We start from the raw sequence: 19,259 nt of genomic DNA, 5'->3' as shown, positions 1-19,259 counted from the left end.
CGGGGTCAGGCGGCACGGCACTCGTGCCGCTGTCGCGTTCGGTGTGCCCTGGGGCGGTTCTCGTCGCCGGGGTGGACAGGCGCGATCACGGGGTCGGTCCCTGTGTTGTCGGGCGGGCGGGGCGGGCTGGAACTGGAGGGGATTCTGCCCGTCTCCTTGTCGCCGTTCCGCGGGGTGCAGCGCGTGACTTTCCCATCTTGTGCGTTCAGGCGCAGTGAGGAGGTTTCGCTCTTCGTCAGACTGGCCCCTAGGGGTGGTTACTGGGGCCCCCCCTGTGGGCCTAGACCCGTGCGTCGCGGGGGGCCACTGTCGAGGGAGACTGGGGGGCGTCCTTCCCGCCTCCGGGCCACCCCTTCTCGCTGCTCCCACTGCTCCCCCCCAGTCACTGGATCGTCTCGTCCTCCTCCGGTGCGGTCGCCTCGTCTCCGCTTCTTTCGGCGTGCTCGTCCGTCTCCTCCTGCGTCCGATCCCGTTCACCCAGAGTGATCCCGGCCTGGGTGCCCGCTCCCGGCACTGCGCGTCCTCGGTCTCGTCGTAGAGGTTCTGGGCGTGTTGGCTGCAGCCTCAGCGTGTGTCCCGAGGTCTAGTGTGAGTTGTGTGTTTTTCGGTGACATTTTTCGGGCCCTCTGTGTGTGCATTTCGTCGGGGACGACACTTTCTTGCAGGGGGAGTTTGTTAGGAAACAGTTTTACCGGAAGTGTGAGCCAGCCCTAAACGGAAGTGCGTTACGCGTGACGTAGGCTAGTACATCCGGGGTAATCGTACACGAGGGAAGAACGTTCTCGACGTAGTGAAACGACTGTATGAGTTGTGAAGGACGAAAATACAATGTTTTGAAGTGCTATACGTTTATTGTGGTGCTATATGGGACCAGGGTAACAATTTCATATCAGTTCTTCTTTATCGGGAATACAAATAAAGGATATTGCATACCCTTTGTTTGGGGACTCGTGATCGCGTCAAGAAGAAAGAAAATCGACAAAACTATCCTATATAACTCAAAAACACTCAATCATCCCCGCCATTTTGAAATGCTCTAGTCATGAGCCCACAATAGACCCTTCTCCAAAATGGCGCCGGCCGAGAGAGGACTGGAAACTGGGGGTATAGAGTTTTCAATATGGCGGAAAGCAACAAGCAGGAAGTGCTGCCAAATCGAACTTTTATCAGGGATATTTTAGACCTTTCGAATGATTGGCTCGAAAGCAAGAGGGGGGAGAAAAAGGGGGACAAGTACTACCTGGAAACGTATCTGGAGGACGTCAAAATCTTGACTTCTGGTGATTGTTGCGTCGTTAAAGCTAAATGCTATCGCTCGATGAGGAAGACCGAATCGCCGCATAAACTAAGTATTGTATTTGACGTAGCGAGGTGTACTAGTACACTCATTGTTCTTGGAAAGCTGGGGCTGGCAAATGCCAGCATTTAGCTGCATTGTTTACCCATGTAACAGTAAAACTACGCGATGATGACTCGCCAACTTCCCACCTACAACAGTGGCATAAACCACGAGGTCCTTCGCTTGAACCACAAAGATGGTTTACCTCCGAGTTTGTGAAACCACGAATCGATCGAAAACCTCGTGAAGTAGCACCTAAAACTGTTCAGGAATATTTGTACGATCCTAGACCTATTGAACAACGACTGATTACTGAAAAACACATTCAACAGCTCGGAGAGAACATCTCAGTTGATAGTCCTACCACTTATGCTTCTTGGCTCCAATACTTTAACTAAGCAAGCCACCAAACTCTTCCATGGGGAAAATTTTTGCAAGGCTGTCCTTTGGCTAATCAGTTACGGGATATATATCCTCCGGGCTTTGTGGAGACTGTTTACAGTGAGGACCTTGAGGGAGTGTTTCACTTCCCCGGAAAGATTAGTTTACCAGAACATGTTAGGAAAGGTCCACCACCTACAATTCTAAAAGAAGAAAAATCTTTCCACAAAACATAATTTTATCCCCAGAAAAAGCATTAGAAATCGAGAAAAATACAAGAAAACAGCCAGGCTGCTCAGCTTGGTATCAAGAGCGAGCATTTAGAATCACTGCCTCAAGATTTGGAGAAGTTTGTTCTAGAAAAGCACCAGTCAATGACAAATTTCTACATAGTTTATTTTCTTCATCAGAAGTGCAAACTCAGGCCATGAAGTATGGTCTAGATATGGAACCAATGGTTGTCAAAGAGTTCAAGGAGTTGTCAGATCCTCAAGTTGAAGTTTTCAAATGTGGCTTGTTAGTTCATCCTGATATTTACTGGATGGGTTGCTCGCCGGATGGTATAATTTATGATCCTAATGAGAATCCATCGGTTGGAATTTTGGAAATTAAAAGCTTATTTTCAATGAAGGGAACGTCAGTTGAAGAATGTTTAGAACTGAAAAAAGACATTTGTATTCATCAAGATAAAAATGGCGACATAAGACTCAAACGAAATCATAAGTATTACTTTCAACTTCAAGGTCTAATGGGAATTTCGGGGTTGCTGTGGAGCAAATTCTGTATCCATACTAAGGAGGGGTCAGAAAATCTGTTTGTAGAAAAAATTGAATTTGATCCTGAGGTTTTCCACAAGATCACTTCTAAAGTTCATGAACTTTATTTTTCTCACTGCTTGCCTTACCTTTTAAGGCAATAAGCAGCTGATGATCCAAGGAGATGTGATGACAAATTTATAAACTTATCTTCAGAAACAGTTGTTGTGCAAATAAAGAACAGGAACAAACATTACAATATCTTTAATCAGTGTTACAGTTTTACAAAAGGAAAAGCTTGATATTTTGAATGTTAACATTTAACAATAAATTCCAGAAACCTATTGAATTAGAATGATCAGTCTTCTACATTATCCTGGTCGATGATAGGGGACTGAAATAATAATAGCATGCAACATACTGTCCATATCTGATTTAACACACCTGCCAAAGACAAGGGCACAACATTGGTAATGATTTTGTACATTTTGATTCTACTTATGGCCCTTTCCTCATGTATACGAACACTGGCTACTGACTGTGTATTTTCAACTTCTTCCTCATCAAACTGGCCTTTATCAGAAAGAAAAGAAGGAATATTTAAAGTTACTTCAATTGGATCCAGTAGATCTTTAATGTTGAATCCCTTGTCTGCCATGCAGTCGTCTCCTTTTTCCAACAGCTCTAGTATTCCACTTTGTTTTGTAATGTCTTTATCTGAAATACTCCCAGTGTAAAGATCAGAAATAACTGGAACACCTGAGGATGCAATTGCTAACAATCCCTTGGCAGTTGTAGTGTTTTTGTAAAGGAAAAACACTGACTTTGAGCGCGCAGGGATGATGGTTTGCAAATCTTGATTTCAGTACAGTCTAAAATGCATCTGGTGGCCGGGTACTTTTCTTTGAAGGCAATAGGCATAGTTTCCTCAATCAAGTCCTTGCTCTGCCAGATGGGAATAGATCCCAATTCAAAGTGACTTACTTTGACTTATGTCCAAAGCCGTAAGTGGGCATAGGGCCGGAGATTCAAAGTACAACAAGTTAATCCAAGAAAGTAATATTCTTGAAACTGTTGACCTTGATACTTTAAAAAGGTAAGCTAAATGCTCCTCCGGGAAGGCATGTCTTAATCTGACAAGAGTTAAAAACAATTCATCAAGCATCGACAAGCTACGAGGTCTCCCTTGACGTGGCTGATCAGGCTTATCATGCTGATTATTTTTATCATTATCAATGTCAGATCTCCAGTATTTCATACCGGTGTTCTTACATCTAGCGAAAATAAAATTAAACAGTTCCATAAACACAGTCCAGTTTACGATACCTGTGTAAAATCGAATTGACTGGTCCTGGTTACGAACGTTTTCAGCAGAAAAACACACATGTTTATGCTCCTTTAAGGCGCCGGCATCCTCGTGTTCTCGCTTGTCCTTTTCGAAATCCTCTAGTCTCTTACTAAGTTCTTTCAACTGTGCATTTTTCTCTTCGAGATCACTTTCAAGTTTGTCGACAAGGGCCTGCCTTAATTCGCAGTGCTCACAGCTTTTTCGTTGTCGTTTCTTTCGCGGTGCATCAAAAGCTTTACCTTTACGCTTTCCTTTGCTTGCTAATGTGCTCCGAGATCGTTTATCACTAGACCATTTAAAAACAGTCGGAACAGCACCTTTTTCAGAACGATTCTCTCTCCTTTTCGATCTTCGCTGACAGCGTAATCTTCCCCACAAAAGTGCTTTGAGCAGACACGCGTGTTCTCTGTAACAGCAAAATACTCTCCCTCATCTCGGCGAATTTTAGAAATCCACCGCTGTTTTTGCTCTCGTTTCTTTGTAAAGCTATTAAATCGAAGGTCCTTGTTCTTCTTTGAGTTAGCGTTACAAAACGGGACACAGCAATTATGCGGCATTTATAGGATTTGCATGAATCCTTCACAAAAGTGTTACGAATGGCAGAAATCCTTCGTGCGTTCAATATTTTGTAAACAAATCTATACCCCCAGTTTCCAGTCCTCTCTCGGCTAGAGGGGAAGGGGGCCGAAGCTTAACTTTTCCCCAGGCCCACTCCTTTCGTCTGAAAGAAATAAAATCCATCCTCGCCAAAAGCAATTAAAATAAAAAGAAACTGACAACGCTATCATAAAGAGCATACACTCAAGCCTTTGGCAAAATTTCTTTTATTTCAAATGTAAATGGTCGTTGAGTAGGAAGCCAACAAACTTTTCAATTGTATTTTTTTTTTGCCGTACTTTTTCAGGAAAAAGTAATAATGGCCATTTTTAAAAACACTATTTAAAAAACTACAACTCCGCTCAAAAAGATCCTAAGAGAAAGGTTCTAGTAAAGTTTTCAAGCGAATTTAAAGATGTGATCCGTTCTGGTCACGTGACCGATGACGTCATAGCAATGGGATTGATTAAAAAGTACTTAACATATAAGTATCTGCCAACATGTAATTTCTTGTTACCTCACATTTAATGCAACGCCATATACGCACTTGTACCCAGACTCCCATTTTTGGAAAATTGTTAACATAGCTCCCTTAATATTTTGTTCGGTACCTGGGCAGTCCGAAATGCCTCACACCAATCTGCTTCAAACTGCAATGACTGCTTTTTCCGTAACAAACTATTTTCGTCACAGTGAGCAAAAACGAACTTCTGAGTAAAGACAAGAAGTAGTTTATGGTAAGAGTTATTTCTATACGACGTACTACTCCTGGCATTGACGATTTTTCAGGTTTTTATTATAATTATATATTGTTTTTATAATTATTATCAATTTAATATAATAACCTGAATTCTACGCGCATTTTGATTGGTTCTTACTTATGATCTATCAGAGTACAGACACATGGATGACGTCATGCGGTGGTGTGACTCGCGCGCGTGATCAGAGTTCATAGTCCAAATCAGAGTTGTCGGCAAAGTTTTTCAAACTTGCGAGGCCACAACAAAGCAAAAAAGTTCAGCTGATATTAATTACAAATGTCCAGTGAGAAACAATACGCCAAGCATCGTTCACCTTTCGAAGCATTTAACTGGGCGAAACAAGCTTGAAGAAGACAGTGAATTATTCGAGAAATTATCCGAAATCTGTATGAAAGTTTGACCGATGTTGTGTAATTCGGACAACGCCACGGGAAACAAACGAATTGCGGTTGAACGCTTCGGTTATGTTTACAGATTTGAACAACTTTCCAAATCGGAATAAAGGTTAGTTTTTTCATTTACTTTCAATTGACCATTTTTCTGTTTATTCAATCGGATTAGCAGTGCTTCGTGTTAACGAAAACTTAATGGTGAAATCAAAACAACTTAGCTCATCTTTATGGCGGCATTGCTCAAACTGAAGTGTGCCGAAGTCTTGTGTTATTATATAAAACAAATAGATTCCATTTTGCCGTGGGTCTGTTCAGTTATAGATCACAGAAGACGTCAAAATGTGATATGAACATCAGTGACCCACTCTGCTAGCGCCTCGTGGGCCACTTCTCTGTTCATACCACATTTTGACGTCATCTGTGATCTATAACTGAACAGACGCACGACAAAATGGAATCTATTTGTTTTTTATATAATAACCTGAATTCTACGCGCATTTTGATTGGTTCTTACTTACGATCTATCAGAGTACAGACACATAGTTGACGTCACGCGGTGGTGTGACTCGAGCGCGTGATCAGAGTTCATAGTCCAAATCAGAGTTGTCGGCAAAGTTTTACAAACTTGCGGGGCCACAACAAAGCAAAAAGTTCAGCTTAATTACAAATCTTCAGTGAGAAACAATACGCCAAGCATCGTTCACCTTTCAAAGCATTTAACTGGGCGAAATAAGCTTGAAGAAGACAGTGAATTATTCGAGAAATTATCCGAAATCTCTATGAAAATTTGACCGATGTTGTACAGTTGGACGACGCCACGGAAAACAAACGAATTGCGGTTGAACGCTTCGGTTAATGCTTACAGATTTGAACAACTTTCCAAATCGGAATAAAGGTTAGTTTTTTCATTGACTTTCAATTGACCTTCATACCACATTTTGACGTCATCTGTGATCTATTACTGAACAGACGCACGGCAAAATGGAATCTATTTGTTAATTATATAATAACCTGAATTCTACGCGCATTTTGATTGGTTCTTACTTATGATCTATTAGAGTACAGACGCATAGATGACGTCACGGGGGGGGGGGGGCGGGCGGGGTGTTTAAAATAAAAAAAAAATTTTATATATAAAAAAAAAAAAAAAAAAATTTGCGGGGGTTTTTTTATATAAAAAAAAAAAAAAAAAAAAAAAAAAGGAAAAAAAAAAAAATCCCCCCCCCCGGGGCGTGTGGGCCAATTTTTTTTTTTTACCACATATTGACGTCATCTATGATATATAAAAAAAAAGACGCACGGCAAAAAGGAAAATATTTGTTAAAGAAAGGTGTCTACGCGCGCTCTGACTGGCTAAAAACCTATGTTTTATTAGAGTATAAAACATAGAAAAATCATGTTTTATTGTTTTTCGTCAGCTTTCCTCGAGTGCTTCGCGCGTCGTTGACTGTTCGTTGGCTATAACCACTCGTATCCAACAAGGGCGAATGGAATAATTGTTTTATTAAATCCCTTTTTAAGTTTAATAAATCCACTGGACATTTCATTTTGATGTAAACAAAGTAAGGCGGGAAAAATTGTGGCGCAGTGTCGTACTCTGTCTGTTGTGGTGTCTAAGAAGGTGAGCTGGTTATCTTCCTCAACCTTCTCGGTGAACTGTATGTTTAGGTTAATGGAATTAAGGTCGCGGGGGACACCTTAGGCTCATCATTATGCATTTATTTAAAGCGTATGCACGAAGTTCAACGACTAACATCGAGAACTTTACGACGAGATATTTGCATAAAAAATATCAGCATGCGCGCGTGATTTGATGTGTTTGCGTCTGGAATTGTTTGTCTCTTTGAAAACGCATTGTTCTCATCATAAAAGCGTGGAATATAATTACCATAATTACCATTTTGAAACCGTTTTTTGATCGGGACACCTTCGGAAATCTCAAAGCTTGGACTTTTCCGACAATTTTGTGGCAGAGAATTCAGCGCGGATATAGAACTTCATGAGCTGCCACTGCAGAGAGGTAAACTAGGAATACTGTAGTGTGTCATAACAGAGGCGGAATTTTAAAAGAGCGCTTTTAGAAAGAATTAGAAGGCATTCAATTAAAATTTGCGCATTTAAACCGCCATAACTTGTTGGAAAACGTTAAATTAAAAAATCCGCTTCTGTTATGACACTCTAGAGATATTGACTGATTAGTTTTTGACAAGATCACAGTGTGCTGTCTCCTACTCGTTCTACAAACTCTGCCAAGAAATCATGTTCTTCCCAATTTGGCAGTATCGTGGCTATAACATCGCCGTAGGTAAAATCTACCAAATAAAAGATGACATACATAATATTTTATCATTTCTTTATGTCTCTGTAAAATTTGAGCTTAATCGCATTCATAACAGCCGAGGAATAAGCGTTTTAAAATATGCAGGTCAAGCAAAATTTCGCTTCATGAATTTATTCATGCTGTATATATATATATCCCCCGCGACCTTAACATGATGATCGTGAAACTCTTGCACGTGATCTTTCTTAAGGCATGCATGGCTGTCGTCCACGTACCGGTACCACCATCGCGGAGGATGAACTGCAGTAGAGATTGCTCTTCCCTCTATGTGAGATCCCATGGCACAGCCAACGTTAGCTGGTAATAATGTTCCTGGTCAATTCTGTAAGGCACTTATATTCTTTTCGTTCTTTTTTTTTCTCGCTTTCTTTTTAGTGCAATCAGTCTTTGTAGTCGCCTTGAACTCATTTATTTACTTTTTTTTTCTTCCTTTTTGCTACTTTTCGTCTTAAATGTATGTATAGCTTCTTTATCTGTGATTATTTATGGGTTAGAGACTGTTGTGAGTGTTTTGTTGACAAATACACGCACGCACTGGCCGCACAATGAACGAGAAATTTTCAATACTGCACGAGGCGTAGCCGAGTGCAGTATTGAAAATTTCGAGTTCATTGTGCGGCCAGCAAGTGCGTGTATTTGTCAACAAAACACGAACTAACAGTCTCTAACCCTTTTAATATACAATCTGAGTACACTGCAAGAAAAACACGATTCACCGAACTTTGAACTAGACTTTTAATGAATAATAAGAAGAAGAATTTGAGTAGTACATAATTATACATGCAGGCTGTAAAGATCAATAATACAGAAATCCAAAATAAGCTGAAAAATAAATAAAGCTCAAAATGGTCTATTAAATTGTTCTTTAGCTGGAGTCGTTCATAAATACAGTCAGCGAGAAGCTTGTTCAAGGTGAGCCGATCGCTTTTACAATTGCAAGCCAGCAAGTCAATCGCACACAAAAAATTCAGCTTCAGTTTACCTTTGAAAATGAAAACACTCCAGGTTGTTTTCTTCTTGGTATTTTTTGGTATTGAATCGTTGATAATTTGAGGAATATCTTTTTCTTCCACTTTTGCAAGCCTTGAAGCTGAAGACATTTTCATGCAATAATGCACGATTTTTGTGCATTATTGTCAATTACTGCACTGTCGGAGTTTGCTGACGACAGGTAAAGGAAAATCACGTGATCGATTTTAACCAATGGCGCGCGTGGATTTTGGACAGTGAACGAAGATTGTATAGTAATGTTTCAAAAGACGCACAAGTCTGAGGCGATTGGAGCAAGCAAACTTTTTGAAGCGACAGAAGCGACAGAGATGATCGGGGCGATCATATGAGAATCAGCCTTAAGCAAGCATTATATATAAGCACTGTTAACGAGTATCGTAACTATTATTTTATATTATCTGTATTGTATTTTTTAAGTTCAGTTCTGTAAGTAACAACATTGTATGTAGCCGTCTTTTTCTTTTCCTTTTTTTTTTGTTTGTTTGCTATCAACTATTAAAAAAAAATGTTCCTGGTCTAAACGTTAACACAAGTCAGTGTGAAGCACAAATTTTACATTTTTAGTTCTGATAAACCAATCAATTTGCATTTATTTCACCCGCAATTACACAGTTATATTTTAAGTCGGTTTTCCTTCTTTTTACCATCCTAAAGTGCGTTGTAGAAATGAATTGGAGGCTAATAAAATAACTAATGCCTGGTTTATTAAGAGAATAATGTCCTTGGCTGAATGGTTACCCTCAAATTGACACAGCTTCTTGCCCTCGACTTCTCGGCCAACTGTTTATGTTTCAGACAATTTTTCAGTCTCCGTCATACTAGCCGCCCTATGGATTTTATTCACAGTAATTAAATCGAGTTTGTTTACTGATTAGGGTTCAGAATGAAAGTAGTCGTGAAAAGAAGACCATCTGATCGACAGGAGAAACTTTAGCCAGGAGACTGATACTGCAGGGCACATGTGTCTTGACAAAGGAAGTGTAGTTTGAATGTCATTTCAAACTGGTCTTGTTATTGGCAGAAGGATGCTTTAATTTCGTTACTGTTTACCTTTCTCAGAAGCATATGACAATCTTATCGCTCGTGAACGCCGCGCACTTCCTATTAAGTCGAAAATGAAGTAACTGCCTTTACGAACTTTTCAATGTGTCAACATAAACGTTTATTTGAAAAAACGAACTGTTAAAGAATTAGAGCGTAAGACGGATTTATGTGAGACAGGTATGAATACCTGTACATTCCTGTCTTGCATACTGGTCGTGCTGTCGGAGAGAATATTTTCTCGCTGTGAAGGTAAAGAATAGCTTTGATTCTTTTGCTATATAATGATTTAAAGCAGTGATTTTAGAAGGTTCTTCCTGAACAACAGGTAACGCAATGTCTGCAATTGTTAATACGAGTTGCAGGGTGATCTGTTATTGCTTTGGCCGCTTTGAAGTTGCTGTCAATTTTCCGGATCATTTCAATTATCATTTACAGTGCTACACATTGCCGAAATATAATCAAGAGGGAAGTTAGCAGCTTAAAAGTAACAATGTAATTATAATCGTGAGTCATAAAGTACTTCTTTGTCAATTTTACTTTGCCATGTTTTCAGCCGTGAGTAGAATCAAAATTCACCAAATCATTCATAGCAACTAAAATATGAGCTACATGGAATGAAGTTTAAACAATCCACTTAAATATAAGTGACTTACTACAAATTTGGCTTAGTTACTTGGCTTAGAAGTGGCTGATAAAGGCGGAAACTTGTGTTTTATCATGGAAAAATCTCATGAAACAGATTTGAAACTTGGTATTCGGTTGTTTTTAATATCGTTTTTGTCTCATTCATTTTTATTATATCGGCAACTGTTGTTGACAATGTCACATAACCGCACCACACTCCTAGTTATTCGTAATTACTGTTCGTTGAGATTTCTAATTTTTGATTTTGCCGTTATGCAAAAAGGAATAAAAAAAATCTATTTTTTCTTGGATCTCAAGTCTTTATAATGTTCGATTTTGCAAGTAACTGATTTAAAAGTAAAGCGGCCTCAGTAACGCGCGTGTGACACTGATTATTTATAGTGACCATTAATTTTTGATCATCATCTTCGTCGGTTTTTCTCGTGTTATCAATAAGGAACAAAACGCTAGTGGTTGGCAGAGATATTTTGTGAAGGAAGTTACCGAGAGGGTCTATACCGAGATGTCTGCAAAGATTAACTATCAAGTTGTAAAAAAAAGTCTAAAAGAGAAACTGGAGAAGCATTCGATATGAAAAGTAATGGTTTCTTTTGATTTGTTTTTCTCTGAAAAGACAAGATTTCAGTAATTTTAATTAGTTAAAACTGGTGTTGAATCTCTTTTCAGGTTATTAAACTGATAATGATCTTGCATGCGATCGTTTATCTTTAAAAGGCGTTTATCCAGAAATACTGAAAGGCTCTGAAGCTGGAATATTACTGTGTATAAAGTTACTGTAATATTGTGCTTGCCAGCGTCCTTTTGAATTTGTTGTTGCTCAGTGATGGTGCCAAAGGGATGTAAATATTTGTTCTGCACACAATGCAAGATGTATAATTGGAATTCAAATTTTATACTAAGATTAGTTTTGACAGATTAAAAGCTTGTACTTACGTGCCCTTACTCCTTTATTGCAGGGTCTAATTCAAGTGTTTTAGCAAGTTTCTCTGAATCTTCCAGACTAACCACGAAAATGAGCTATCCTTTCAGTACTCCATGGTGCTTAAGTTGTACCGATTCCGCGCTTAAATCAACAATAGCAAGCAGTATTATTTTACCAAGTCAAACAAGTATTCAGTCAGACGGCACAGAATATTACATGCCTTCGTCGGTAACCATAACTGCTGTAGTGAGCCCCACAAGACAAGACGTCACTACTAAACCAGCACAGCGACTTCCACCTACGGCAGCACACCTAACCTCGTTTGGAATATTTTTAATAACGTTTGGTGGTGTGTTGTTTTCATTTATGATAATCTCTTTGATTTGGATATGCTGTGGAAGAGAAAGAAGGTAGGCAAGTCCTAAAAAGAGCTGGTGGTCCTAAAATAAAGGTCGTGCACAGTTCAGTTTGGCTTTCTTTTAAAGGGTATAATTAACAGTTATTCCACGAGCGCGTGTTGGATATGGGATGGTAAATACTCAATGAGTACAGTCGAAGCTCTCTTAACGGACACTCTCGTAAGCGGACAGCTCTACTTACGGCCACCTTGTTAGAAACCCCGTTTTTACTCCCATACAAACTCTGTATTTTTACATTCTCGTAAGCGGACATTCCCGTAAGCGGCCGCGGACACTTTCCGAGATTACGACTTAGACTTTTTCTTTGTTTTTAAGCTCCCGTAAGCGGACACCGCAAAGAAAATCATATAAAAAACCTCTGTATCTTGTATTAATCAACCACCTTCACATCGCCGTTCGTCACAATAATTTTACTGTAATTACAGTACCATATTTCAGTGTTTGTTTTGTCGTCATCCACGTCCGGTTACATTTCGAAACACCACTAACATGCATATTACCATTATGTTAGCTGAGCAAGCTCCCGTAAGCGGCCATCTATCCCCTATACCTCTAGTGGCCGCTTACAAGAACCATTCTCGTAAGCGGCCAGCTCCAGTTGCGGACACTTTTTTCGCGTCCCGAGGGTGTCCGCTTATGAGAGCTTCGACTCTATCTCATATCTCACGAGCGCAAGTAGTTGCAAGTGGAATAATTATTTTTAGTATTAAAAAGCATCCAAAGAATTGCCATCCATGTATTAAAACTCCCCAGTGAGCTGTTCTCATTTACGCGTTCGACTACCATGTTTGTTGTCCATGGTATATAGACTTTTTATTGAAAACTAGCAATGATATGTTGCAATTCCTGCGTTTTGATTGGTTAACAGACAATGGTATGTGAGCTCATATACCATTGACCACAAATTTGGTAGCCGATACAGGTGAACGAAAATACCTGAGGAGCTCAAATATTGCAATTCTTTGAGCGTTTTTAATAAAACAATTATTCAATTTTCAATGTATATAGTGTTTTTATAATATTCTATTAATTTTTAGGGAGGGCCACAGGTTTGTTAGCTTTGCTATTTAGTGTTACCCTCATTTAAATAAAGTCTTTATTATTATTATTCCACTCGCGCTTGTTGGATATGAAATCGTTGTAGCCAACTCGGCGCTACGCGCCTTGTTGACTATCTACCATCTCATATCCAACGCGCGCTCGTGGAATAATTGTTAATTATACTATGGCCTTTAAAACCAATCAAAACTCTGGATTTACATTATACTTTGTGTAAATCTTATAATTATACAGCCATGATTATTTTGCGTTTTTGCTTTTTCGATGACGTCTGATTGTGATGCGTATTTACCATACCCATGGCCGCTGTGTCTGTTTAAAATCTCATAAGGTCATTTTTCAAACAAGGCTGTAAGGAGTTAGAGTCTCAGATACAGTTTGTCCTATTTCCTTTGCTTAGTAGTTTAAATTTAGAAAATGGCATTAGTCAAGTTTCAGTTCATGTATCTGGTCTAAAATTTGCAACAGTTTACTAGAAAATTCAACGAACACCAAGTTAATAGTGTTGTTACGATGGAACAAACCGATCTTAGACTCTATTTATATCCTCTCATTTTTTAGACTGAAACTGGGCGTTCTTACAGTTTGAGGCTGAAAACGTTCTTAAGATGTTCTTACGTTACATGTTGTAACATTTTTTTAAATCGATGCAGAAATGACAAGAAACAAAGAGAAAGAGACCTAAGTTGAACTACAAACTGAAATGCTCTGCACAGTGTCATGCAATAAGAAAACTACATTTTTTGCAAATTGTACTGTTAGATCACAGTTTTGCAGTTTATTTACTTTACTTATTTATTGCTCAAAAAACAAATGGGAAAAATTAAGACGTTCTAACTCATATGACTCTAAGTCTGGGTACGGTCTTTAGTAGCATATTAAATTTGGTCAGTTTCATCCTCAACCTTCCTACAAGAAGGGCCGAAGGGGTAAAATGGGAACTAAGATTTGGGTAAATTTTCACTGTGGAAATTGGGTTTAGTTCACTGCGACTGAGAATCACAAACAAAAAAGTCGGACTGGGATTGGGGCAAACAATAGGCTAGGAAATGGGATTAAGGCAAAATTTGAGCTGGGAAATACGTTTTATAAGCCCCCCCCCCCCCCTTTTTCAGTACCCTCGTACGAGAAAAGGTTCTTATAAAAAAGAGTGTATTGATAAAGTAAGAGTCTTCAATTTCTCACCCTTTCCTACAGGAGTTCGAATCTTTGCATTATTGAGTAACTGTGTCATCAATGATTGATTTAAAACTGAGAGCGGTAGACTTTTTCATTTTTTTTTTTTTCAAAAAATGCTATGATCGGCATTTTTGGCTTTTTTTTGTTGTGATAAGGTAAGAAAGCTTCGTGTTCAATGATTTTATATAATAATTCCATTTGATATAATTAGTATTTTTTATTATTCAAAGATACCGTATTTATTCGATTAAGCGCCCTGGGCGCTTATTAAATTTTTGGACTTTGAGGGTGGGCGCTTATTCGAGGTGGGCGCTTATTCGAGGCTGGGCGCTTATTTAATTTTCACCATTTTTAGTCTTTTTAGCAAGTAGTACGTTTATTTTGCAGGAAAGCAATGTATAATAACTAAACATGAAGGTGTACGAAAGCTAAATTTTAAATGTTCATTGAAAGTTTCAGTAAAAAAACTAAAAAAACTCGGTCTTCGGGATAGTCTCTTAGTAGTGCTTAGTCAATTTTAATCTCAAATTCAACAACAATCAAAATTCCCCCTTGTGCCCTCATTTTAGGGGGGTTGGGGGTGGGAGCTTATTCGAGGCTGGGCGCTTATTAACTTTTCCTACCTACAGGGTGGGCGCTTATTCGAGGTGGGCGCTTATTCGAGGTTGGGCGCTTAATCGAATAAATACGGTAACTGTTTTATTTTGGCGCGTTACAAACAGTGCGACTACTCCAACCAGGGCCTTGTACGTTTACTTAACAATAGATTTACTACAAATTGTGGAACTACACCAGCGGCTGCATGCTATAGAAACAATAAATTTGTGATCATTTTTATTGTTGTAACATGCAAACACTATTAGTCAATTTGTAAAGAATTTGCTTGGGTGGCCTTAGTTGGAGTAGACACACTAAAAACATTTTCAACGTCATGAAGGGAATCATGGTCAAGTCTGATAATATTGTTCTCTTACTTCAGCCCTGAAGCACCTCATCCTCAAGTTAAACTTAAGCCATGGAGGTACGTACGTCTGCTGCTTCATACTAGTCAAGCGCTATCCTTCACATGGCTGGAACCAAATACATCGTAAAAAACATCCTTGGCAAACCTCAACCTTTCTCTTCAATTTAATTGATTAATAAATGCATACGTGAAAAGAAAAAGAAAGGAGAATCTATTTTGGCAGAATGGCTCAATGTATTCAGTTGCCAAGAGAAAATAAGTCCACGGACGTTCCGTTTTTTGCTCTTGATTTTGCTCATCATTTTCTTTTACGTGGCCGTGCGTGACTGATGGAGTCAGGGAGATGAGGATTTTATTTTTCTACAGGTATCAATCTAGATAAGCTTGCTAAGCTGGGCAATCTGCCGGAAAAGTCACCAATATAGAATTTGACTAGGGCCAGTTTTCCCAAGTGCTCTGGATATCACCTTTTAATACCACCTTTATATTAGTCGTTTTAAACCTTCTCATGCATTTCACCTTTGTTAACAGTCACCCACCTGACCACAAGGTAGATGACGTAGCTACTGAAATAAGTGATCTTCCCAACAGCTACCAGAACCGAGGCTTAAATAGGTTAGTATTGTTTGATGCATGCTAGTTATATTTGATCAGTATTTAATCTAAAAAAGGATTACAGATCTCGACTTTTTCTTTTTCTGAAATTTGGTCGTAGAGGACTCTCATAATACAGATCAGGTCCAGAAAAGGCAACGGAATATGTTTTGATCTTAAACAGGTTAAAATTGTTTTTAGAAACAGCCAGCATTTCTAAAAGTACAGTATGAAAGGATTATACAGCTCTATTTTTTCACACATCTGATTGTTTCCATCGTTCAATAATGGGTGTACATGTGACTATTGCAGCTTTATACAGACGACAGCATGGACTAGATCTGGTCTACAACTATGACCTCTACTAGTAGTCCAGCATTCCCAAGTAATTATGATATGCTAATGTCCGGTCTCATCCCATAATTCTAATTGTGAAGCAAATTGAGCTTTGTAAATGCGCTATATAAGAACCTAAATCATTCATTCATAATTTGATATAGTCAAAAGTGAATCTTGTAACCGACAAACCAACCACAAAACAGTTTTTCAACTAAGCTGACGAACGGCTGCAATCTTCTTTCTACAACGCAACGCACAGTTTAATTCTGGATATTAATTATCTCATTTCAACATTTGACTTTGTTTATGCTGATAATTTTCATTTTAGTTCGAGTCCAGGGAGCCCTTCAACTCCAAATACCAATGTTGGAAAAGCAACCGAACCATTTAGGTAAACTGAAATACCTATCAATAGACAATCAAACAGTTTCTGAACATTTGACGGAAAATATCTAGCGTTACAATAACGCTAGATTATTTCTGTTTCATTATTGTTCTGCCCACAGGGAGTCGCCACTAATCTAGGAATGCAATATCATCGATCGAGGTGAGGATACAGCGTTACAGCACAGTTTAGCAAATTCAGCATTAATTTATTTAATACACTCCTCACCAAGGCTGCATTCTGTGTATTTTTTCGTTTTACACGTGTAACTTAATATTTTGTTGCCTTTCTCCTTTTTTTATACAGATGTTCGAGTGAGACCAAGAAACACCTATATATCGCCAGTCAGTTGAAGGTCTTGACGCACTCCCATGTTTTACTGAAATACGGCCAATGTGACAGTGTCAGTAATAGTTGGTCTAATCTTCTTTGAACCTGTACGATTTGCGTAACAAAACGAAAAGAAACAATAAACAAGAAGAAACTTGAAACCGGGCGTTTAATGTTTTAACCACTGTTTTGGCAAGATGCGGCAGAGTCAAAACCTTTGAAAAAGCAGTCAATAAATTAATACAAAAGTCCTTTCATATAACAATTTTTGATAGAAAAGATAATCCTTTCTCATGTTATATGTATATTATGACAAATGAAACGGCTTTATTAGTTTAACCCATGGTGAGATTAAAGCTTTCGGCAGTTTTTAATGCTATAAATGTTTTGCGTTGTTTTAATTTAGTCGACTATAAAGTATACACCTTCTTTCGAATTCTGCAGATGCGATTGAGGCCACGAGGGCCAATTAACATGAAGACAAGGGAATGATGAAGTTTCGGCCATTTTGAAATAAGGTGTATAAAAAAAGCCTATCCCTTTTCTAACAATGTCAGGTAATGACACCGCGATGACGTCACATCATACTAAAATATGCGTTTTTTCGTGTTGGAAAGGGCAGTGGTAGTTAAAATCAGAAGAAATTTGTCGACATCGCAAAAATTAGATAAGATCAGTAGCCTCCATCTGAATTACATGAGCCAGCCCTTTTCTAACGTCTTATTTTTTCGCGAAAACGTTGCACCCGCGGTAGACCGCACGCAGCGCAATGCGATGATGATACTTCTTCCTTATTTTTTCGCATTATTTTTTAATTTTACAGCCCAGAGAGCGTGGTTAGTTCTTGAACGAATAGCCGTAAAGGTTAACAAAACCAAATTGATTCCAAGTCTGGTATAACAGCAAAAAAGACTAAGGCTTGCTTATCGTTAATTGCGGACACATTTGAAGATACAAATTTTGTCTTCGGGGCTTTGTGAAATGACAGCACCACTCAGAAGTAAAAATGTGGATTTTCTTCTCTGCGAGTTAATTATTGCGAACTCTTTTCAATAATTGCATTGCTTTTGGCTTTTAGACATTGTGAAATGAATAGGCCTCGAATAAAACCTCAAATTATCTTTACTCCAAGCAAGAAATCGTTAAAGCGTGCGCACGCCGATGGGTTGTCATCATCACTCAATCACCACGCAGAGATTCGTTCATCTTGCGTCATATTGACCAATCACCTTACAGGCATTTATCACATCTCCCGATACCCACTTGCGGGCATTCTGTCGGCATTCTGCACAACCCCCGATACTATTTGCGCGCCCATTTTGGTGAAATCGAGATTTTTGCTGTATACAGCTATTTCAATTAACGTTGTCCGGATCAAAGCTTAAAGACAAGACTGAAAGGCAGTATGGGTAGAAGAAGAGGGCAACTGCACGTGCTGAATACTAAAATATATAATTACATGACAAACGCAAATTTGCACGTTTTCTATTTCTTCAGACATGTGAAACAAGGTGGTTTTAGCTACACTGAATTTAAGAAGAATTTTCAAAACTCAGAACCAAGTGACAGTGAAGGTAAAGCTACAGAAAGTCCTCCTGAGAGGAAAAAACAAACTCGTGAATTCTCCACGTGCGATGATGCTTAATGAAGCTTATATGCAAATTTGTAGTGAATACCCAGAACGCCATACGGTCTTGCCTTTTAGCTTTTAGCTTTGACCGACAACGTTTATTGAAATAGCTGTATACTATATATACGCGCGGATTACAATGACGCGGGGGCAACTATATATACGCACGGATTACAATGATGCCTCCTCAAGTTTTGGCCTCTGTGCCAAAACCCTGCGGGGGCAGTAACTATTTACCTAGTCCAGTCCCTGAACTCTTTCTTTCGCGCGCCATTTAAGCCCCTATAAAAGGCGCGCGGAAGAGAGAGTTCAGGAACTGGACAATGATTCACCTCATTGTCAGTAAATGTGGTTGATATTTACCGAGCCGCGCACTATTCATCTCAAATTTGGTGAATATTATAATTGTTAATTATTAGCATATCTGAGATCCGCTCAGCATACGACAACAGTGCTGTCCTATCTATCGACTTCGCATAAAGAAAAATCAACACAGGAAACGAGCGAAGCCACGTAAGCAATACTGTTTTATCAATTTATTCAATTCATCAACTTTTGTGGTCTCCCTGTGCTCGCTATTTTGCTCATGCCTCGCATGCCTTCCTCGCATGTCTGCCTCGCCTTGGTAGAACAGTAAACCGTTAAAAAAATAAAACCATTAAAAAATAAATTCGTTGGACCAATTTCAACACTGGCGCAAGACATTTTCCTATGTATGATGAGTAACTTGCAGTTAGGTTTTTTTTGGTCAGCACGCTTAGTTGAGAGTGAGTTTAGAGGTGCGCCACGCAATGAAAATACAAAATAGAAAACTAAAAACTTCT

At 39.0% G+C, this 19,259-nt stretch overlaps 1 protein-coding gene across 6 annotated transcripts; it reads left to right on the top strand.

Moving 5' to 3' along the window:
• Positions 1 to 5,260: 5,260 nt before the first annotated feature.
• On the top strand, positions 5,261 to 17,188 carry LOC144632715 (uncharacterized). 6 transcript variants are annotated; one of them, XM_078491429.1, is made up of 7 exons: positions 9,815 to 10,218; positions 11,571 to 11,946; positions 15,173 to 15,214; positions 15,689 to 15,772; positions 16,419 to 16,481; positions 16,597 to 16,637; positions 16,782 to 17,188. In XM_078491429.1, the coding sequence occupies exons 1-6, from the start codon at positions 10,149 to 10,151 to the stop codon at positions 16,613 to 16,615; spliced, it is 654 nt and encodes a 217-aa protein (XP_078347555.1). In that variant the 5' UTR covers positions 9,815 to 10,148; the 3' UTR covers positions 16,616 to 16,637; positions 16,782 to 17,188. The 6 variants fall into 6 exon arrangements, with proteins under 6 accessions (XP_078347552.1, XP_078347551.1, XP_078347553.1 ...); XM_078491426.1 differs by lacking the exons at positions 9,815 to 10,218; positions 16,597 to 16,637 and adding an exon at positions 5,261 to 5,685; XM_078491425.1 differs by lacking the exons at positions 9,815 to 10,218; positions 16,597 to 16,637 and adding an exon at positions 6,206 to 6,468.
• Positions 17,189 to 19,259: the final 2,071 nt, after the last annotated feature.

Source organism: Oculina patagonica, chromosome 12, assembly GCF_052425735.1.
Source record: "Oculina patagonica isolate OP01 chromosome 12, crgOcupat, whole genome shotgun sequence".
NCBI classification, from domain to species: domain Eukaryota; kingdom Metazoa; phylum Cnidaria; class Anthozoa; order Scleractinia; family Oculinidae; genus Oculina; species Oculina patagonica.
This window is presented reverse-complemented; position numbering and strand designations above follow the sequence as displayed.